Here is a 20,822-nt window from a genome sequence, read left to right on the forward strand (position 1 = left end):
GGGGTTTCTTCACAACTAGTCTGGTGATCATAGAGCTGAAACTATCATCTGAGAACAAGCTCTCAATAAAAAATGAAAATAACTACTGCAACTGAGGTAAACCAAACAGCTGTTTTTGTTTATTGGCTCAGTGGCCCATGACATAACACACACGGATAGCACACGGAAGTTCAAGATCCTGGGGACAGGATTGTCAGTTCACTTCAAGGGAAGGTTTTATTTGTTTGTTTGCTTGATTGATGACTCTGTGGCTTCTCTCCAAGGAAAAGGAAAGAGGATTTATTGAATAGCACCATTGTTCTAAACCTGATGGTCAGGTGGGACTTCTATCAATAGAATAACATTGAAGGTAATGCACCGTCACCTGTGCCCTGGCTTCTGGGGGTGTTTCTCCTCCAACCCCTTCGCCAGGCATGGTTTGTGCAGACAGCCATGCTGCACTAAGCCTTTGATTGATCTGGACCTTTGCTATTAAATGCCCGCTGCCCAGCCTGTAAGGTACAGGAGGCTGGCTCGCAGAAACCAGGAGGGCCAGGAGGTCCCGGGGGGCCGGGTACGCCGGGGATGCCAGCCACCCCTGGGGGGCCTCGCTCACCATCCCGGCCATTCCTCCCGTAGCTGGCAGGACCTGGGTCACCTGAAACACACAGAAGATGCACATGTGAGCAGGAGTCCCCTCATGGCTAGAGACGCAGAAGGCACTGGACCCTCCACCCTGCCCACTGCGCGGCAGCGTGTACAGAGGCCCTTAACAAACGCTTTTAGAAATGACAGAGGATCATTAAAGCAGATGATGATGATGATGATGATATCATAAAATTCCCTCATTGCAGTTGGGTTGCTTCAAAATTAAAAGTGTTGGGGGCTTCCCTGGTGGCGCAGTGGTTGAGAATCTGCCTGCCAATGCAGGGGACACGGGTTCGAGCCCTGGTCTGGGAAGATCCCACATGCCACGGAGCAACTGGGCCCGTGAGCCACAACTACTGAGCCTGCGCGCCTGGAGCCCGTGCTCCGCAACAAGAGAGGCCGCGATAGTGAGAGGCCCGCGCACCGCGATGAAGAGTGGCCCCCGCTCGCTGCAACTAGAGAAAGCCCTCGCGCAGAAACGAAGACCCAAGACAGCCAAAAATAAATAAATTAATTAATTAAAAAAAAATAATCTGTTAAACACAAAAAACTCCTGGGGGCCCAGCTTTGTGCAGGGGCAGAGGGTCAAATTTCATGAGTTTTAGCGTCAGGAGCCCCACCAGGTTCTCAAGGTGAAGATTAGAGAAAAAAAAGAAAAAGAAAAAGTGTTAGGCGACCTCACCTCTCTCACCCCTATGTCCATCAGAGGAGCTGAACTGCACAGTATGGTAGCCTCTCTACACAGACACCTACCGAGCCTGGGAACGTGGCCATGTCAAATCGGGGATGAACCGTAAGAGCCAAACACATCTGGACTTCGATTTTTTAATAATTCATTAATAACTTTTGTACTTATTACACGATGAAATTATAATATTTTGGGCACAGTGGGTTAAATAATTATTAAATCATACTATAAATATACATATTAAATATTATTAAAATGAATTTCACCTGATTCTTTGGACTTTTCTAACGTGGCTACTAGCAGATTTAAAATTATACACTCAACTCATGTGGCTCATGTTGGGTTTCTTTGAATAGCACTCCGCTAGCAGCTGCTCTTATTTCTAGTGGGCCCTCAATTTCCAGGCAGGGAGAGGTACAGCTCGGTGGTGGGAAGAAGCAGACAGGTGGCTGGAAGTTCTAGCTCTGCCATTTATGAGTCAGGTGACATCAGCAAGGCACTCACCTCCCCGTCTCTTCCTCTACAGGACGGATGATGCCTGCCTGATAATTAAATTCCGAGCCTGAATGCACGCGATAAGCGACTATTAGAATATTATTGATTCATGTCTCTTAGAAGACTGTGCAATGCACCCTGCAAAGCTCCCGGAAATTCCTCTCATCAGGGGCTTTACCCCAACTGGAACTACACGGTGTCCTAGGTTTCTTGGGGGCGTCGCTTTCTTTCTTCAAGTCCAGAGGTTGTTTGGTTCACCCATGAACCAGTGAGGCACGGCTCCCGTAACCGAGAGACATTTCTGCTGAATGTTTACTTCATCACACCAGCAGCGCTGTCATACTATTACTGCAAAGGTGGCAATAAGACAGCCGTGTAAAAGGAATCGTCTGTGCCAGGATAATACGGTCTTACACAGATCCTCATTCGTGTCAACTGTTTTAACTTGGCTGTTCAACCAAAAAGTCGAAAACCAAATCTATATGTTCAACTATATATTTACTTAGGTTTACATCCTTTCCTTCTTTCTTGGTGGTTTTTAGTTTTCTTTTCCTATTTTAGTGGTCTTATTGCATGTGCTTTTTGTTGGTCTTATTACAGTGATCTGGTCTTATTAAGCTGTCTTATTACATAGCCCACATACTTTTAGAAGGAAACTAGGTTAGAGATCCTGCTTTAGATATAACACCTCATTTTTCCTGCTTTATTTACAATTAGATCCACACAAAGCAACATTACAGGACAAAACATTACTAAGTTTTCAGAGAATAATTATCTTTGATTCTATACATCGCAAAGCTGTAGACAAGCAGATGTAAGTAATTTCCCTTCATTTATCCCATGAGCTTTCATTTGACCGTAATAAGTTGTGATGAAGCAGATGATTCTGTGTTTCCCTCTCAAGACAAGGCACCTGAGAAAGTCTCTCCCTAATCCACAGCACCCATCAACAAGGCTTCAGCAGAACCATGCCTTTACAGAGCCTGTTCAGATCGCCTGGCGCTGGGACAGTTGAAGGTTAAGTTGATCTTTTAAGGATTAAAAAGATAGGTCAGACATAAATGCATTTAAAAGCTGCTTTTCATGCACCCTATCAGCAGAGCTCCCACCGAGACACACCAGGACGCCTTAACAAAAATCAAATCAAGATTAGGAGGAGAAAACGCCCAGAGGAGAGGTGGCACACGCAGTGACCACAGGGGCAGGGAGTGTAGGTTGGGATGGGCAAACCGCAGCCCACGAGCCAGCTCCTGCGTTGTAAGCAGTGTCGCCAGAACACAGCATGGCCATTAGTTTCCATGTTGCCCCAGCTGCTTTGGCACTACAAGGGCACAGGTGTGGGTGGTAACAGAAGCCACCTGGCCTGCAGAGCTCAAAAAATATGGTCCTTTACCCAAAAAGTTTGCTGACTCCTGATGTAGTAAAGAAATTCGCCCTCTGTCTTCACGGGAGACCACAAACGTAATGGAAGTTGTAACACATCAGGGTTATGGAGACAGCAGGAAGGGCTGAGGCATGCAGTGACCTGGAGAGTGGACGCCAGCATGTCCCCGCTGCCATGGCGAACACGGGCCAGGGCTGCCAGACCTCTGGTCATTTCAAGGGCAACTCAGAAGCTGAGTTTTTAAATAAATAGCTCTCAGTTTTTAGCCACTAATTTACTTTTTTAACATGTGTAACGCCAGCCTCCTGCTTAAGACCTAAAATTTCAGGGAGTTTATTTTCTACTACACAAGCAATATGAAAAAGCAGAAGGAAAACATTTTTTCAAGTTGAGTTCCCCCATTTTAACACAATCCAGGAGAGGGTGTTTTCAATGACTGAGTTTATTCCAGATTCCTGCTCATCCTCCAAGGAAAGAGTTGATGAAACCGTCCTGTCTCCCCTGGATTTATTCTAAGAAAAGCACATCGAGTCCAAGTCTTCCTCTGGCAAACACAGCAAGTTGCCCTTTGGAGCGCTGGGTAAGTCATCCTCATCCCCCCAGCATTCCCTTTACCCTGTGCCACTCACTGGCGATCCCACTCTCCTGGTGTGTAAACTGAGAGAATGAAGGTGAAATCACGTCCAGAGTCACACAGTCACGTGGCTAGGAAGCGCTGGAGTTAGAAATGCGGGCCCTGGACCCCTACTCCATCCTAACTGTGCTTCCACACCTACTGATTTGCTAACTCTGACAAGGTGCATGCACGAGTGCGTGTGTATGTGGTTTAATTCACTGAGCCTGAATTGACTGAGAGGCAGAAAGAGACACAATAGCCAAGCATTACTAATGATTCTTCTGCAACTCTATCACAAGTGACTAAAACTATTTTTCTGAGGTTTCACCCTGTAAAAATGGCCAGAGAAAAAAACCAGCCTTCCCATAACAGCTTATGAGTTTCTGGTGAGCCCTGACCCTGGGCATTTACCCTCCAAGGTGCTCTAAGACTATTATGTGGGAGCCAAATTTGGGGGTGACACCAAGTCATTCAGGAAGTCCAGCAGCTGCATCAGCAAATATTTATAAACCACTTTTCAACTCTTATGAGGAAGAGAAAGCACGGATCTGAAGTGTTCTCATTCTGGTTTGCCTACCTCATGGGTGTGTTAGCTACACTAACTGCCTAATGATTACACAGTTTTCTGAAATTTCAAGGACCTGTAAAATGTTATTGCCAAACTTTTCATGATTTTTTTTTTAAAAAATGAATGTCTGTGCCATTCTCTGAGCTGACAGGAGAGGGCAGTCGTGTTACACTGACAGAGGCGCATCCTGGCTGGAACATTCTTTGGGACCTAATAAATAATACCTGCTACGAAATAAAAGGGGCTGTACGTAGCAGGCTTTAAAAACAAAACAAAACCTGGAAATAGTTTTCATCATTAAATAGGGAATCTCTTACATTTCTCACCTCGTACCGAGCTAACTTTTGTGGTGTTTGACAAAGCACATGTGTTTAAGGATGTGGTGTGTAAAGTGGCCTGTTTACATAAGATGCCCACGACCGAATACAATAGTGGAAACAGGACAGCAGTGGAAATAGAGGACAAATGACTACTGCTGCACATAAGCCTAAAATGGGTGTGCCCCTTGCGCTTGGGGACTTTTTCCACTCAGTATTCACAAGTGAATCTCACCTATCTGCAAATTTTGCACAAGAAACCTGGCATGATGATCATGAGTCAGCTCTAACCTCCGGGTCACATTCACACACGACCGTCACTTAACTTCCTCCTTCCCCCAGTGCGTTTAGATGCACAAAGAGGAAGTCGAGACCCACTCTCAAATATTTTTCCTTCAAATCTCCAGAGTGCCAAGGAACTAGTCCCCAGTGGACCAGGCAGGCAGAAAGTCACTGGTGATGAGAGAGCCGCATCAAACAACCCACCGAAGGCCTCTGGTAAGAGACGGGAGGTAGGGGCAGGGACGGGGTCTAAGGTCCCAGGGGTCTCGCTCGATGTGGTCCCCACAGCTCCACGAGAGAGGCAGAAAGGGGACCGTGCCGAGGTCAGGTGCCAGGACGGCGAGCTAGACTCAGCACACACCCGGACCACCAGCCCATCATCTGGGGATCGTGCCGAGGTCAGGTGCCAGGACGGCGAGCTAGACTCAGCACACACCCGGACCACCAGCCCATCATCTGTCCACGACACGAACCTGCACATAGGAACCATGGCCTCTGTCACTTACTACCCGGGAGACCTTTGTCAGGGCCTGTGACCTTTGTGAGTCTGTATTTCTTCAAATACAAAAGGAAGAAAAATAATAATAATAGTAATGAGCTAAAATTGCAGAATGTTTGCCATAAGCCAGGCACTAACCTAAGTGCTTTCCATGTATTAACACATCCACAGACCCTCCTAGATGAGTCCATAGGGCAGGTAGGGGTATAACCCCCCAATGTGCAAGGGAGAAGCTGAAGCACACAGAGGTGGCAGAGCTGAAAATGAGTGACACAGCAGAGCCTACCCCAGGGCAGCCTGGTTCCGGAGCCCATCCTTTTTACACATCTGCCCTGTCTGCTTCCGGCTGCAGGCGAGAAGCAAGCTAGATGATTTAGGTCTACATTTAGACAACAGAGCACTACGGCCAAAATGACAGTCCACGTCCTGGTCATAATAATAATGCGTGGTTCATATTAGGCGATGTACCATCACAAACCCAAAGGGCACATAATACTTAACACTGAACAAGCTGAGAGAAGGAGGGGAGACCGAGAACTAAAACAATCCAGAAAGAATAAAGCAATCCTGACAACTGATAGATCATGAAGGTATTAGTTACCTTTTTTCAAGGATATCAGATGTGTTAGCACCAAGAATGACCAAAGGATCTTCTTTCCATTTAGGAGGATTTGAGTCCCAAATCCAACAATCGGGACAACAAAGGGGGTCACAGAATATCCTGTTCTGCAGGCTCCTTCCTTTACATAAGACGTATATTTACCTAGAAGGTTTCGGACAAGTTCCTGAACACAGCCCTGGTGAAGGTCCCCCCAGGTCCTGAAGTTCTCGTAAGGTCATGTTTGTGAGAGACCAGAAATCACATTCTTAATCACATTCCAAGCTCTACAGGGGAAATGAAAAATGGCCCAGCCTCTCAGTGGATAATGAACTAATGACATGATTTACTGTGACCCAGCACTTGGCATTTGTGATTTGGAGTTGAAGTAGATTTCACGGAGGGAAGGTCTGAGGTGTCAGAGGTGGTGCCGACTGACAGAAGAGTAGCATCTTCTTACCGAGAGCCAGGGGAAAAGCCACAGGGACTGAACTAGGGTCCACCTCGGACCTTCATCTACCTCAAAACGCAAAATTGCATTTGTTACGTTAATAATAGTACCAATAACTAACATTTCGCGAGCACCCACTAGAGCCAGAAACTGTCCTAAGCACTCTACATGGATTGATTTTTCTTTAATCCTCAGAATTAGGCTCTCCGGGAGATGTGATTATTGACTATTATCACTCTTTCGTAAGTGGGGAAACAGGCACTGGGCAGTCAAGAACTTGCCCGATGTCATAAAGCTAGTAAGTGACAGTCAGGACTTGAGCCCAGATGTCTGATTTATGGAACCCAAACTCCCAAGAGTCCACTTTCAGAGGACTCACTTTAGAGGCGGAATGGCCCTAAAAGCTCTTGTTCAGGGACTTGATGGATTTGGGAAACTGTCATCTGAGTACGTTTAGGCGTAGACAAGGGGATGTGAGCTGACCCAAAACCAAAGCCCCAGCTCAGCTGGAACCTCAAGGAGGCTGATAAATATGGACCCTTTGAGCCTGCGCGGTAAAGCACCGAGGAAATTGCACGCTTCAGAAAGCTAGCCTTAATTTTTTCAAGAATAATCTGTAACTCTGATTTTTCACTAAATAATGTCAAATATCCTCTCAATGAAAATGTAACAAAAGCACAGAAAAAGAAAGACCAGATTTCCAAGTAGTACCAGGAAGGGAGGGGCAAGGGCTGGCGAAAGGCAGAAAGGAAACGGAAAAGGGCAGATTTCAGGGTCCTGAACTGGGAAGCCCACAAAGCTTTTAAAGAAATCAGATTTAAGTATTAATTCCAAGACCAGCTGCAACAAATTGAACCATTGTCATAAGGGAAATGCAATGAGGGCCAGGCAGAGATGCCAGAGATGCCTTGCCCTACCTTACCGCTCGCCCGCAGAGATGACAGGTGTGCTAAAAAGCAAACCCACCCGTGGAGCCCCCTGGGGCAGAGCAAGGGCCCAGGAGCACCAGGCAAGCCCGAGGTGAGGCATAACGCGCCCCATCGTGGCAGCCCGGGACACTGCACAAATCCAAGCTGGTCTTTCTCGATCTTCCCATTTTTAAACTCAAAATGGGGTTTATCAACAGATTTTTTAAAAAATGAGTCACCAGAAATGATCATATATTTTTGATAAAGGAAAATCGTGCTAATAGTGCAAGTTGCTGATCCAAGAACTGTTATTTGTCAACCAAATGCGCAAAGGAGACATTGTCAGTCTCTCCTGTAAATACATAGATAACTAAGTAAATGGTAACGATGATATTTTATCAGCTTTCAAACCTCCTATTCCTACCATTGATAAAGGAGAAGAGCACTCGGTAAATTCTATTTTCCTTTTCTCTCTTCTAAACATCCATCAATGAATCCAGACTTTATTGTTTACTAAAATCTTCTCACCTTGGTCCCATTGAACTCCAACCAGATTTTCTCTCCTTTTCCAATCATAAAAGCTTCCTTTTCCAATCACAAAAATTCATCAGTTTGTGAAAACATCTCAACAGCCCGTGAATCACCGTTTTAGAAAGGCAGTGTTTGAGCTATCTCCAAATGTATTCGTATTTTTTAAAAATTATTTTAAATGAGAAAGCCAAACCCAGGAGCAATGCAATGGATAATTAGAAAGCAATGATGCTTCAGGCTGCAATTATAGCCACAATTGGCTATGTAAGCCTCTGGCAGAATTAGAAAACGATCATTTCTTTTGCTAGATTTCCCTCAACCAAGTTTTCCAAATCCACTGTGGGAGTGTGGGCCACCCCCCTGCACAAGCCCCCCTCTCCGGACTGGTCTCCCCGGAGCTTTGGGGCCCTTCCTGAGCCCTGGCCCAGCAGTGATCAGAGCGTTTGCTGGGAGACTGCGGGCCATTCATGCTCTTCAACTGAACTGGCTTTCTGCCCGCGAGGCTGCTTCTGTGGTTGGACCTGGCAGTCATTCCCAACGTGTGGCAGCCTGGACTCCGGCCACAGAGCAGCCAGTGTGTAAAGAGAACAGACGGCCAGTGAGAGGACCCGGCCTCTCACACAGAGGCCATTTTGTCACCTCGGTCGACCCAGCTGGGATGCGTCCTTGGGCATGACTTTCATGAGTAGGAATGTTCAGGTTTATTTATTTGGGGATGTGGGCCTCTGGAGGGTCTGGATGCCTGAAGGAGAAGCTTTTAGAATAAAATGTCAGTTACTCCCCGTGCGTCACGAATCGCTGAAGACGTGGACTCGTTTTCCTGCTGCTCTGACTTTTTGGTTTAAAAGAAAAGAAGAGGGAACTCTCAACTGGGCTAGAAGTGGACAGGACCCCATTCATTCAGAATTTTATAACGAGTGCATTGTGGTTGGACCTTGACACTATTTTTTAAAGTTTTTATTCAAGAAAGTAATATTTCAAGCCCTGACATGTATTTTCTCTCAAAGAATACAGACTTGATGTACAGACTATTTAACTCTTCGTTAAAGTTGGTCCTGAAAGATGGCCGCCAGCCATTATTGCACATCACATGACAAGCAGAGGTAAACAAAGAGCAATTCTGTAAAATGTGATCCAATTCAGACCACTCACTCGCTACCAAGGTCCCACCCCATCCTGCTCATCCTTACCTGGGAGACCTGAAGCCCCGGGCAAACCTTTGGGACCTCTTCCTGGAGGGCCACGATCACCTCTTTCCCCCATGTCACCTGCGTTTCATTAGAGAAATGTTATTGTTCTATATGTCTATAAAAATAAAGTTCCATATTTTTAAACTTAAAGCAAAGCCTACATTCAGAAACCAAAAAGTAGGAAGTTGCCACAATGTAGGTCGTAGTAAGTATGTAGCAAGGCAAAAATCAAGTTAATTATATTAAGAGATCTAAGGGGGAAAAGAATCAAATGATCATATCTGTAGATGCTGGAAAAGATATTTGACAATTAAACATGCATCCCTGATACAACAGTCAATAAAATAAGACTCAGGCTATTTCCTTAACATGATAAAGTATATCTATCTCAGCCCTGAAGCTGGCATAATGCTTAACGGGAAACACAAAGAGCAGCTTCATTATAGTCAGAACATTACAAAGATGCCCACTTTATCATTATCATTTATTATTTGGTTTGAGTCATCCCTAGTTTCAGATGATATGACTGCTTATCTTAAACCCTAGAAAATCAACTCAAACTCTACTAAAAGCAATAAGAGAATTCAGTAAAGTAGCAAGGTACAAAATACATGGAAATCAATCATTTTCATATATACAAACAACAATCAGTGATAAGATGTAGTGAACAAAGATCCCACTTATAATAGCAACTTAATTATCAAATAACTAGGAAAATACGTTTAATCAGAAATATGCAGATCCAACATGAAAACAGATCCCATTTGTAATAGCAACTAAATTACTAAATAACTAGGAATAAGTTTAATCAGAAATATGCAAATCCAACATGAAAAAAAAATTGAACAGAAGATTGAGAACAATCTAAATATCCATTAAACGGTTAAATACACTACGGTACTTCCACAGAGCAGAATACTATGCACAGGCGAAGAAGAACCAGGAAGGTCTCTGAAATGATCCCCAAGACACTGTTAAGTGAAAAAAGCAAGGCCCAGATCACTTACTAAAGGACAGCATGATTTGCTGTTAAAAGGATGTAGGGAAAATAAATATATTCATAGATCCTTTATAGCATCACTGGTAAAGGTATGTAGGAAACTAATAATAGAGATTCCCTAATGAGAAGGATAAAGGAAACCAGACAGATGGGAGACAGGGGTGGGAGAGACACTCTTGACTAAAAACTTTTTAGACATTTTAATTTCTTGAACAATGTAAATTTAGTATCACCAAAAATAAATTAATGAAGTTTCAAAATTTAAAGTGTGTCGTCATCAGTGGCTCCATTTCACTTCTCATTATTTATAGGGAATGTACTTTGGATTGCAACCAACCATGTGTGTTTGCAAGACAGTTGATTGAATTTGGGGATTCGGCAGCCACAGAACAAAGTTACATGAATTATCCTGGCCCTGCAGAGACCAAACTTAGAAACTTGGCCTCATTAACAAGATGACCTAATACCTTAGTTAACTGGTCCTAAATGACGGACGTATGCTGCTCCTAGTACAAGACCAGTTCTACTATCCCATAAGTATAGTAGTATATTATTATTTTACTACATTGTTACAAGATGCAATAGCATTTTGCAACAAATTCTATACATAATCACTTTTTCCAAATATTCGCCCAACCTCATTGAATATCTACAGGTTTGTTACCATTTAAAAAACAAAGTCACATGCACAACAAAAATAGGAAGAATATCTGTACAACTATCTGCGCATTTGTCAAATAGTCAAAAGTCTCTAATTGTGACATGAATGTTTAAAAGTTACCATACTTTAACTTTAGCTGTGAATGTCCTTGTGTGAACATTTTTATGGTGAATCAACTACATTTTGAAAACAATTTAAATTTTATAAATACTGTGAAAGGATGTACAGCTCAGCTTGAACTCATACATAAACTAGTTGTTTCTTACACTCATCATCAATATGGCCTTACTGTATTAGGAAGATACGACAATTAACATTTTTAAAACTAATAGCTTAAGCTCTCTTGTTAACTTAGCAATTTAAATGTCATCTCGTAATTTTTGAGGCTGGCAGTGAGAATGTGCCACATTTTCTGAAGACACGAGATGAAGATTATAAATTAAAATGCAACTTTCACAGCGATAGCGACAGTTAAGCACGCTCTAGCGTGAAGCCACACCAACTTCAAAATGTTGTTTGCAAGGAATAAGACCACGGTCTCTTTAAAAGGACTATTTTATATAACAGTATATGTTACCAAACTCATAGGAAAAGATGGAAATAATGCGCGAAGTCATGTGAAATTTCCGGAGAGATATGAAAACTCTTAAGGAAAAAAATGGTAATTCTAGAACTGAAAAATACAAGATCTGAAAGTAAAAATTCATTGGATGGGATTGCCAGCATATTTGGACACTGCAGAATAAAGGGAATACAGACAGCATGGTGACAATAATAAACAGCACTGTGTGATATATAGAATAACATTTTCTCCAAATTAAAAAAAAAGACCCCTGTCTTAGCTTTGAAACTGGTTTTTGGTGGTCAGTCATGGGAAAACACATTTTCGATGAGCCCCGGGACAGAGCCACACTGCAACCTGCAGCAGCCAGTCGTGTGTCGGCTCTGCTACCCCCAGGGTTAATCTACTTCTTCAAACACTGGTCACGTCTTCCTTCAAGACATAGGAAACCTGGCTCAGGGAACTAAAGTCCACCTTTGTTAGCCTATTTTCAGAAAAGACATATAAAAAGCTTGTAAAATAAGCTTTGGATAAGGTATGAAGGGAATAGACAGTTTGAATCAAAAAATAGCCCTTTACGAACAGAGTTGGGGAAACTAGAGAAATTCTCATTGCTCCAAAATTGCTATCGATTTCATCTATCTGGAAGCTATAATTGATGCTTCACCTCCAGGTGAGCAGATTAATACTGGAAAAGGTGAGTCTCAGATATGCCCGGTGCACTTTCCCAAGCCTTCGTTAACATGGGGACACATCTGCTTGACCCCCACTAAAAGATCTAAAAATACACACAGCCTTCCTCAAAGGGACTTAAAATTAACAAACCATGAACATTTAAAAGAGTATTTATGACATGAAAGACTGACTTAATCCTAAGTAAAGTGGACCCAGGGCCAGTCAGATGCCTCTCGTGTTTCTGCTCAAGTATCACATGCAATGAACACACAGCTCTAATGCGTTTGTGTAAAAGTGTGCACAACATGTCGGTGAAAACCAAAAAATACACAAACATGATGGAAGCTTTCAGTACGGTCTGAGGCTTTTTTCTACTAGCTCCTGTTAAAAATGTTCCACTGTGTTTTTCAAAGTAACTTTTTAGGAAGAAAACAGTGATTTGATTAAGACATAGCCTGAACTGTTAAAAGCTTTAGTAAAACTTATTTGTTTTAATAAAACTTATCTACAGAGCAATTTCTCTGGAAAAAGACCCTCAAAGCAACTCTATGGCAAACCAAGACTTCCACCATCCCTTCTTTGTTAAGCATGAAAACAAAAAAGCAACAGGTGACAATGAAACAGGTCTCTTCTCTGATTGGTGGAACAGTTAAGTTTCAAATGGTGGAGTGTTCATTCTCAAGGAAAATTTGTTTTACTACCTTTGGGTAGTAGAACACTATGTGTTTTCTACTAAGTAGGACTGCTAATGTATGTGGTAGACAACAAAGGTCAAGTCCAATTACCTAAAACCGTACATCTCCAAATGTATGACAGCATCGACTGAAATAGAAAATCTGATTATTCCTTTCTGCCCACACCCCAAATCTTAAGAAGTAGAACTCAGTGGAGATGCTGCTTTAAAGGAACCCAATGCCAAGAAAGGTATGGAGGAGGGCGGGGCGAGAAAGTTCTTTAGCAAAAAGAAAAGAACTATCTCACTTCTAGATTACAGGCTATGTCATAAACACTGCAGAAAAAATAGGAGGAAGTCCCTTGTAACATCGAACTCTGCTTGATGAATGAACTTCGTGCCAGAGACATTTCCCAGGTTCCAAATATAGAAATATTTTTTTCTTCCCTTCAAAATAAGGTTCACTGCTGGAGCCAACCCAGCCCAACCCAGACACAATTCCACGCTGCGATTCCCAGCTTCCCGGAAAGTGTCCAGATCATGTCACCTTTGTTTCCAGAGCTTCTCAGCCCTGATTGCTTGTTCAGATAACCTGGGGAATATTTTCAAAGCCTGGGGCCTAGACCAAGTCAATCAAAATCTCTGGGAACGGGACCCAGACACGAGCAGTGTTTAAAGCTCCTCGGGTCAGTCCCGCGTGGAGCCCAGGCTGGAGAAGGCAGCCCTCGGCAGGCTCTCCTGGTAGAGCAAGTACACCGACGTTTTCCTGTCTTAGGAAATAAGATGGGGCCTCAGGAGCGGGCTCCTACTAACTCAAAGTTAAGACCGGCCCCAAATATGGAGACTTCCTTTTGGCCAGAGAAAACAGGGCTGTGATCGTCTTGGCTCTACAAGGTGGTCCTTCCCTGGGAAGGCGGGAGCTTGCCTGTCGGGTAAGGACCACCCTACACTTGGGCATTTCCACTGCGGGCCCCTCTCCGGAGTTGCTGACTCAGGGGGTCTCTGGTGATGCTGTGCTGCAGGGACCACTCTTTTGGAACCGCTGTACTTTAGTTCACTTTAGTGGACTCACCAAGGCAGAGGAGGCGTCCGTGGGCTGGGGCACCACAGGGCCAGCCCAGCCAGCAGTCTGCCCACAGCATGCAGTTCCCTAGACTGGTTTACGGAGCGAGCGGGGCCCGACCACGGGGAGAGCACCTCCGCTATGGATTCCTGAGCGCAAGCTCAAAGCAGGACCAAGATGAATGAATGGCTAAGGGGTTCTTTCAGAGAAGAGGTCCAGTTCTCTTTAAGGTGAACTTGGAGCTCTCTCCGTATGATTTTTGTCCAGCCTCCAAAAACATGGAAATCGTGCCAGGTTTACAAGAGGCCCCAATTAGGGCTCATTTTGTTTTTTTTTAACACGCAGCTCTGCACATGCCAAAAAAAAAAAAAAGTAATTAACAGCACTGTTCCAGCTGAGGGTGTCGTGAGCCAAACACATCAGCCATTCATCTACAGATCCCGAAAGGCATCTTTCTTGACCTCTGACCATTAGCACCATAATATTTATCCCTAATTGGAGCACCACTGCCTAAAAAACCAAAGTCCCTCTCTTGTTTTTGATGCCACGTTTTTCTGAAGTTCCCGCGGAGAGCTGTCAGTCGCTCATCATGATGCAGAAACTCTGCACTTTTAGTCCCTTCTGTCGATTATCCCAGGCCCACTGGCCCGCGTGCTGACATACTCACATCATCTAGCAAACAGCATCAGAGGCAGCCAGTTCTTCTGCAAATCCTGCAGAATACCTAATACACTCACAATCCTGCTTTCCTACAAAATACTGGTTTCCAGGGCTTAACTTGCTTTAAATAAAAGGAGAAGAAACAAATTCCCTCACACCCTCTCACATGTTAAATAAGGAATAAAGTTGTACCTCAGAGCCGAAAATTAAAAAAAAACCAACAAAACTGATATCCAATGTCACTCTTTAAAAGAAGAGGGAGGCGGCTTTGACTCATGCTGTGATTTTTCTGATGTCCTGCTAACAAATTTTGTTACTTGAAGTAACAGATACAAACATTTGAGGGCCAGTTGCCATCTTAGAAGAGCTCTACAATGATATTAAGGTCTCAAAAAAAAAAAACTTTAAAGATCCTTTACCAGATCCTGTAAAGTTTATCTTGAACTACGATTAAAGCAGTGTAACTGTAAAAGATCAGTACCAAAAGTCAAGGGACCTTAATTCCGGTATTGGGTCTACTGTTGTCACACACCAAGGTCAAGAAAATATCAAACGATAGTTCTCTAATCTTTACCATCACCACAGTAAAAGAGAACAATCCATCTTCTTGTCTCATAGATACCTGGCACTTTAGGACAAGTGAATTCATCTGAAAAAAGTCAGTGTGTGTTCCTGGTTCCACGTGGACAAAATCCCTTACCTTTCGCTCCCCTCAAACCAAGAGCCCCGGGGGGGCCCTTCATGCCCGGGAGGCCTCGAAGTCCCATCTGGCCTGGGAAACCGTTCTCTCCAGGGGGGCCTGGGGGACCAGGGGGGCCAGGCCGCCCGGGGAGGCCCGAGGCTCCGGAGTCTGGACGCTTGAGACTTGCAGCCATCTCAGCAAAATGCTCTAAAAGATAATAAACAAAACAGTCCAGGGAAGTCAGAAACATGAAAGTGATTCGAACGAGAAAAGAACTATTTCAAGTGTGTTTTTTCTAAATGTGTCACCAGAGCTTCAAAACTGCTGGTGAGGCCTGAATAAAGCTGGGTCATTTTCCACGGGCTTTCTGCCAGGAAGTTTCACTGGTGCTGCTTTGTTCAGCCCTCCCTGGATGGGTCTGGTCCTGCTGCTGTGAGACAAGGGGATAAAAGACCTTAAACTTCAGGGCTGAGCGGTGTCCAAAGACATGAGTGTGTCACCTGAACCTGGCTGCTTACCTGAAAAGCGAGGACAAAAAGAAAGTGATCTTCTCAACACAGGAAGAAGTGGACATCCAGAAGCTTCTCAAATGCGAGGGCATTGTCCAGAATTAGTACTGAGATACCATTTGAGACCTAGGCTCACGTTTTTAGCTTGAAGATATTAAGTAATATGAAATACCCTGAAGATTCATGACTTTCTATTAATTCTCCTTCTCAAAAGTTTTTTCGTGCTTGGAAGAGACACCAGACATTAAAGAAAGCCTGCTTCTTAGGAATGGTCACTGCCTGTCTTAAAAATTCATAACTGTGTAGGCTCTTTCAGGAAGCATTAAATAGATTAAGAAACATCCACTAAAACCATGGAGAACAAGAACATTTTCCCATTAAAATAGGGGAAATATTTTAGTGTAATTTTTTTTTAATTTAGGGTGTGAAGGAGAAAATGAATTGGAAACACATTTCTCAACAAGATTTTTAAATTGTTCAAATGCAAGTATCCTAAGTTGGCCTTATTTAAGTAAGAGTTAACATAAAGTCTTAATTTTCTCAACACTTAATGTTTAAAATGGAAATATCCTTTCAAGATAAGATGTCTGCAATATTGGTTTTCAGATATAGAGGGGACCATTTCATTCTGAAAAACTCTATGATTCTACTAGACAAATTATACTACCTCCTGAACACACAAAAGATGAGTGTTTCTTCATGATAGAATTGGTTCCAACCAGAATCAAATAATAGATAGCAATCTCCACAGGCTTCTTCTGGGCAGAAGTCTGCCAGTTACTTCTCATATAATCTATAGAGAGAGCCCAGGTCAGTGCCAGGTACACACCAAGTGGTAGGATATTAAGAGGGGAAAGAGCCTGAGAATTTGTGTTCCAAAGGGGGAAAAAAAGTGTCTGTACCTGTGTGTGTGTGTGTGTGTGTGTGCATGCTTTCTTGTAAATTAACCCCACTGGCAAAAAAAAAATCCAGGCGAGCCCAGAAAGGTAATATTTTTCCTTGAGGCTATAAGCTATTGCACATGGCAAACCACTGAGTTCAAAAGACATGTCACATTCTATATCACCAATATAGAAAGCATCAAATAAAGATATTTCCAAGAACCTAAGTTATTTAGCCTTTATAACATTCTTTGGAGAGTTTGAAGAAGCCAGATGTATCCAGGAATTATAAAATACTAACATAAAACTAAATCAATGCATTTAAAACGCCAGAACAAAAAGAGTGAGTCCATAGTTTATCTAAGTATTGAGGAAGTTAAAAATCTAAACGTTAAAGATGTTAAAAAGAAACCAATTATTTCCTTAGCACAAACGCACATACCGATTAACTAGAACAGACGTGAAATTACTGTTATTCAAAATCCCCCGCCTTTAAAGCACGCAAAAAGCCAAGCGGCGATGATTGATTTACCTCGTATGACTCTCATGCAGACCTGCTTAACGTACTGGTCCGTTGGTGCCCTGCCCTGGGACAGACGAGACAAAAGCCAGTTTGTACACGGAACCACAAAGGGGACATTGTTCAATGGTAAACCGACAGGCTGGGCAAGGGACCAGGTGGCTGGAACCAGAAGAGCTGGCCCCATGCTGCTGAGCCGCTGAGGTCTGGGCCTACCCCCGCGCCCCCTGCCGTGGGATGGAGTCTCCAAAGGGAAAGCCCAGGGGCTGCCCAGCACTCACGGGAGGGCCCTGGATCCCGGGCAGGCCGGTGGCGCCCTGTTCTCCCTGCACGCCTCGCGGGCCAGGTGGTCCTCGCGGTCCTTCCTCCCCAGGAAGCCCCCGGCTTCCTTCGGGTCCCCTCAAGCCAGGCTCCCCGGGGTTACCTGCCTGGAACACAAGGTCACGCTGTAAGTCCAGGCTAGACGCAAGGAATGCGTCTGCTTCACGTTAATACAAGCGCTGCCATGAAACTGCGGGTTTACTTACGCTCTGTCTCCCAAGGTGTGTTTGCTGAGAGCTTACGAAGCCTCAAGGTAAACACACGTAATGCCACACAGCAGCTCTCCAATCTCTTAGAATTCCAGCTCAAGTAAACGTTTTAAAGATCTTTCTTTGGGGTATAGTTATTATTTCAAAATGTTAATGGGAATAATATATTTTAAAACCACATTCTTCACACTTGAAGTCACTTCTAAGAGCACGTTAATTTTTAATAAAACGTGTTAACTTTTTCTGGCCACAAAAAGGCCACTGAGTTCACAAGACATGTCACATTCTATATCACCAATATAGAAAGCATAAAATAAAGATATTTCCAAGAACCTAAGTTATTTAGCCTTTATAACATTCTTTGGAGAGTTTGAAGAAGCCAAATAGATGCATCCAGGAATTATAAAATACTAACATGAAACTAAATCAATGCATTTAAAACGCCAGAACGAAAAGAATGAGTCCATAGTTTATCTAAGTATTGAGGAAGTTAAAAATCTAAACATTAAAGATGTTAAAAATAAACCAATTAAATGTTTCTTCTGAAAGCAGACCACTAAAAGCATCTTTAAAGTCCTCATCTACAAAAACGGCTTTAAAGAGAGACTAAATTAATTCACTTTTTCTTAAACTACCTCTGGTGGAATTTGTGGCAAAGTAGTTTCAGTGGACTGTTGTTTTCAGAATAAAAACGAGAAGATAAAAGCACAGGAGACATGGAGGGAACACCACCGCTCAAGATCTGAATGTTCATAAAGCAGCTCGATCCTGCTTCTTTTCCACACGCAACATTTATCTACGAAAAGTCAACTTGTTCAAAAGCTCACATGTTTTAAACTGAAGGAATAAAGGTGATGATGCAAGGCTTTCACTAGACACATCTAAAGAAAGCTCACGGAGTGTGCTTCTTCCAATCTCTCTTTATACAAAAAAAAATTGATATTCATCTTAGTCAACCTGTCAAAATTGCCTCTATGAAGAAATTATGGCTTAAAAGATTTCCAGAGTCAGGGTCAAGGGGGAAAGCTAAGGACGTGTTATGGAATGAAGGCTGGAGAACTGTTGGGTGACTGGTATGCAAGACCATAGCAACTTCTAAAAAAACCTGGAGGAGAAGCCAAAATGAATTCAGAATGTGCTAACAGAGCTGGCGGAAAACAAAGGAGGCCAAATCAGAGTGTATTACCTTGCTGGCAATGTCTGAAATTTTGCTAGAACAAGGAGCAGGGCATTTTTGATGAAGAGATCAAGGGCCAACATGACCAGGACGTCACAAGGGCCCTGGGTCTTTGGGAAAGAATTCCTCACTTGAGGAGGGATACGTTGATGTAGAAACTAGGGTGCAGACCTCACCCACTTACCAGCTTTGTCTTGCTGAAATCACTGAGAAAAGGAAAAGCTTTTCTGTTAGTAACTCTTTTCCCCTGATTCTGGGACGGTGCACTTCAATTTCACCTGTATTACTTGGATAATGTCAGGAAAGACAGGGGTAGGAAGGGAGGTAATGAATCAAGAGCTAATTCCTAGTATTATATCCAAATTTAAATGAAATTAACTCATTTTCACACCTGCATTGTTCATCCACTTTTTTCTTTTATAACTTGAATTCTCACCTTGGAACATTACTGATTCTTTCTAGACAGTGAAGGAGGATTTCCATTACCAAATTCTATCAAGGTTTACTCTTTACATTGTTCTCGATCCTAAACGATTTCTGTCAAAGATTCTTAGGCATAAAGATGTTATTTGAAGCTTGAGACCGTCACGTGGTGTTTAGAGGCAGTATGTAAACAGGTAAGATAATATAATGTAATAGTTTCCATCTCAGTGCTGCGTGAAGAGCCCAGGGCAGGGCAGTGTAACCAAGGCTGGGTGGGTCCTCCCGGAGAAAGCTGAGCTGAGGATGGCGCTAAAAGCTTAGGTAGGAGGTACTATTCTAAGGAGAGGGAAAGAGTGTCCTGGACTAGGAGAAGACCACAAGGCATTAATCAGCATATGCCAAGTAAAAAGAACCACAGACAGATGACTTTCCAGAGAGGTCGGACCACGGCATCGAAGGCTTTGTATACATTTGCTAAGAGTCTGAATTATTCTCTAAAATGTTATTCTTAAAGGGTTTTAAGCAGAGGAGGAATAGATAGTGGGCTTTATCTTTTCATCTAGATGGCATTGGCTGTCACGAGGATAACACGTCGGACCAGGACAGAGAGAAGTCGGGGACGGGAATTCCAGAAACAAGAAGACTTGGAGATTAATGGAAGCTGGTGATAGATGCACTTGAGACTGAAGTCTGAGCGTCCTCCTTTCTGCTTGTATTATCTTAAATTTCTTATTTTATTAGATGTGCGTTCCTTTCAAATTAGCAAGCCATTCTAGATTTGCTATTAATTGATTCTATAATTCTGAATACATCTAATCTCTAAGGACATCAGTTTAGTTTCTGTAAAATGATAAATTGAATGAGATGCTTATTTTCTCACTCTAATAATTATCTGTATTTTCTTAGGTATCGTGCCTATATCTTACTTCCCCAATGAGAACACACAGAAGATTAAGAAAATTACTGAAATATTTGCAATGCTATGACTGACAATGAAATTCACTTATGTTCTTGTCACTGCAAAGCACAGGTCAGTTCTTATAAAATAACCCATTTGTGGAAGAAATTACGATGTATATTCAGTGAGCCACTTATAATATGAAAAAAAAAAAAAACTTCCTTTAGAGTGATTAGGTCAAAAGGCAGATCCATTTACACTGTTGTGAGGTTTTTTCTTTGGACTAATCCACTACTTAAAGAATAAATGTAGATGTTAATTTCCTTAAAGGTAAGTCCTTTTAGAATTGAATTTTCTAGAATGATTTCATAAAGCAGAGCATTGCATTTTCTATAGCTTTATTCATATTTTTATTTTTTATACCGTTACTGTTCATTATACTTACAGATCCCTTTGGGCCAGGTAATCCTATATCTCCCTAAATCAATAAAACAAAATTATATTAGAACAGTGTTTACTAAAAACTCTAAAAAGGTTATCATGCCGCCAAACTCAATAGAAAACCATGAACAGAAGAACCATGACACCACAGAAAAAAATTAGATTCACAATTTGGATTCTGGTCCCAGCTCTGCTACTTAACTTCAGGACCCAGTGTAAACTTTGTAACCTCCCAGACTTTGGCTAACCTGTCTGTTAAATAATAGGGTTGAATCACAGCTCTCCAAGGCTGCATTCAGATTTAAAATGCTAG

At 42.8% G+C, this 20,822-nt stretch overlaps 1 protein-coding gene across 2 annotated transcripts in view; it reads right to left on the bottom strand.

The window, feature by feature from the left end:
• Positions 1-359: 359 nt before the first annotated feature.
• The window catches only part of COL9A1 (collagen type IX alpha 1 chain), an 83,704-nt gene continuing 63,241 nt past the window's right edge, over positions 360-20,822 (bottom strand). For both annotated transcript variants that reach the window (XM_061207729.1, XM_061207730.1), the window contains 6 exons: positions 20,514-20,546; positions 17,322-17,468; positions 17,053-17,107; positions 15,149-15,337; positions 9,155-9,232; positions 360-637 (listed from right to left, as the gene is read on the bottom strand). In XM_061207729.1, the coding sequence (XP_061063712.1) occupies positions 441-637; positions 9,155-9,232; positions 15,149-15,337; positions 17,053-17,107; positions 17,322-17,468; positions 20,514-20,546 (699 nt within the window). In that variant the 3' untranslated portion in view covers positions 360-440. The remainder of the gene's footprint in view (positions 638-9,154; positions 9,233-15,148; positions 15,338-17,052; positions 17,108-17,321; positions 17,469-20,513; positions 20,547-20,822) is intronic.

This window comes from Eubalaena glacialis, chromosome 12 (genome assembly GCF_028564815.1).
Source record: "Eubalaena glacialis isolate mEubGla1 chromosome 12, mEubGla1.1.hap2.+ XY, whole genome shotgun sequence".
NCBI classification, from domain to species: domain Eukaryota; kingdom Metazoa; phylum Chordata; class Mammalia; order Artiodactyla; family Balaenidae; genus Eubalaena; species Eubalaena glacialis.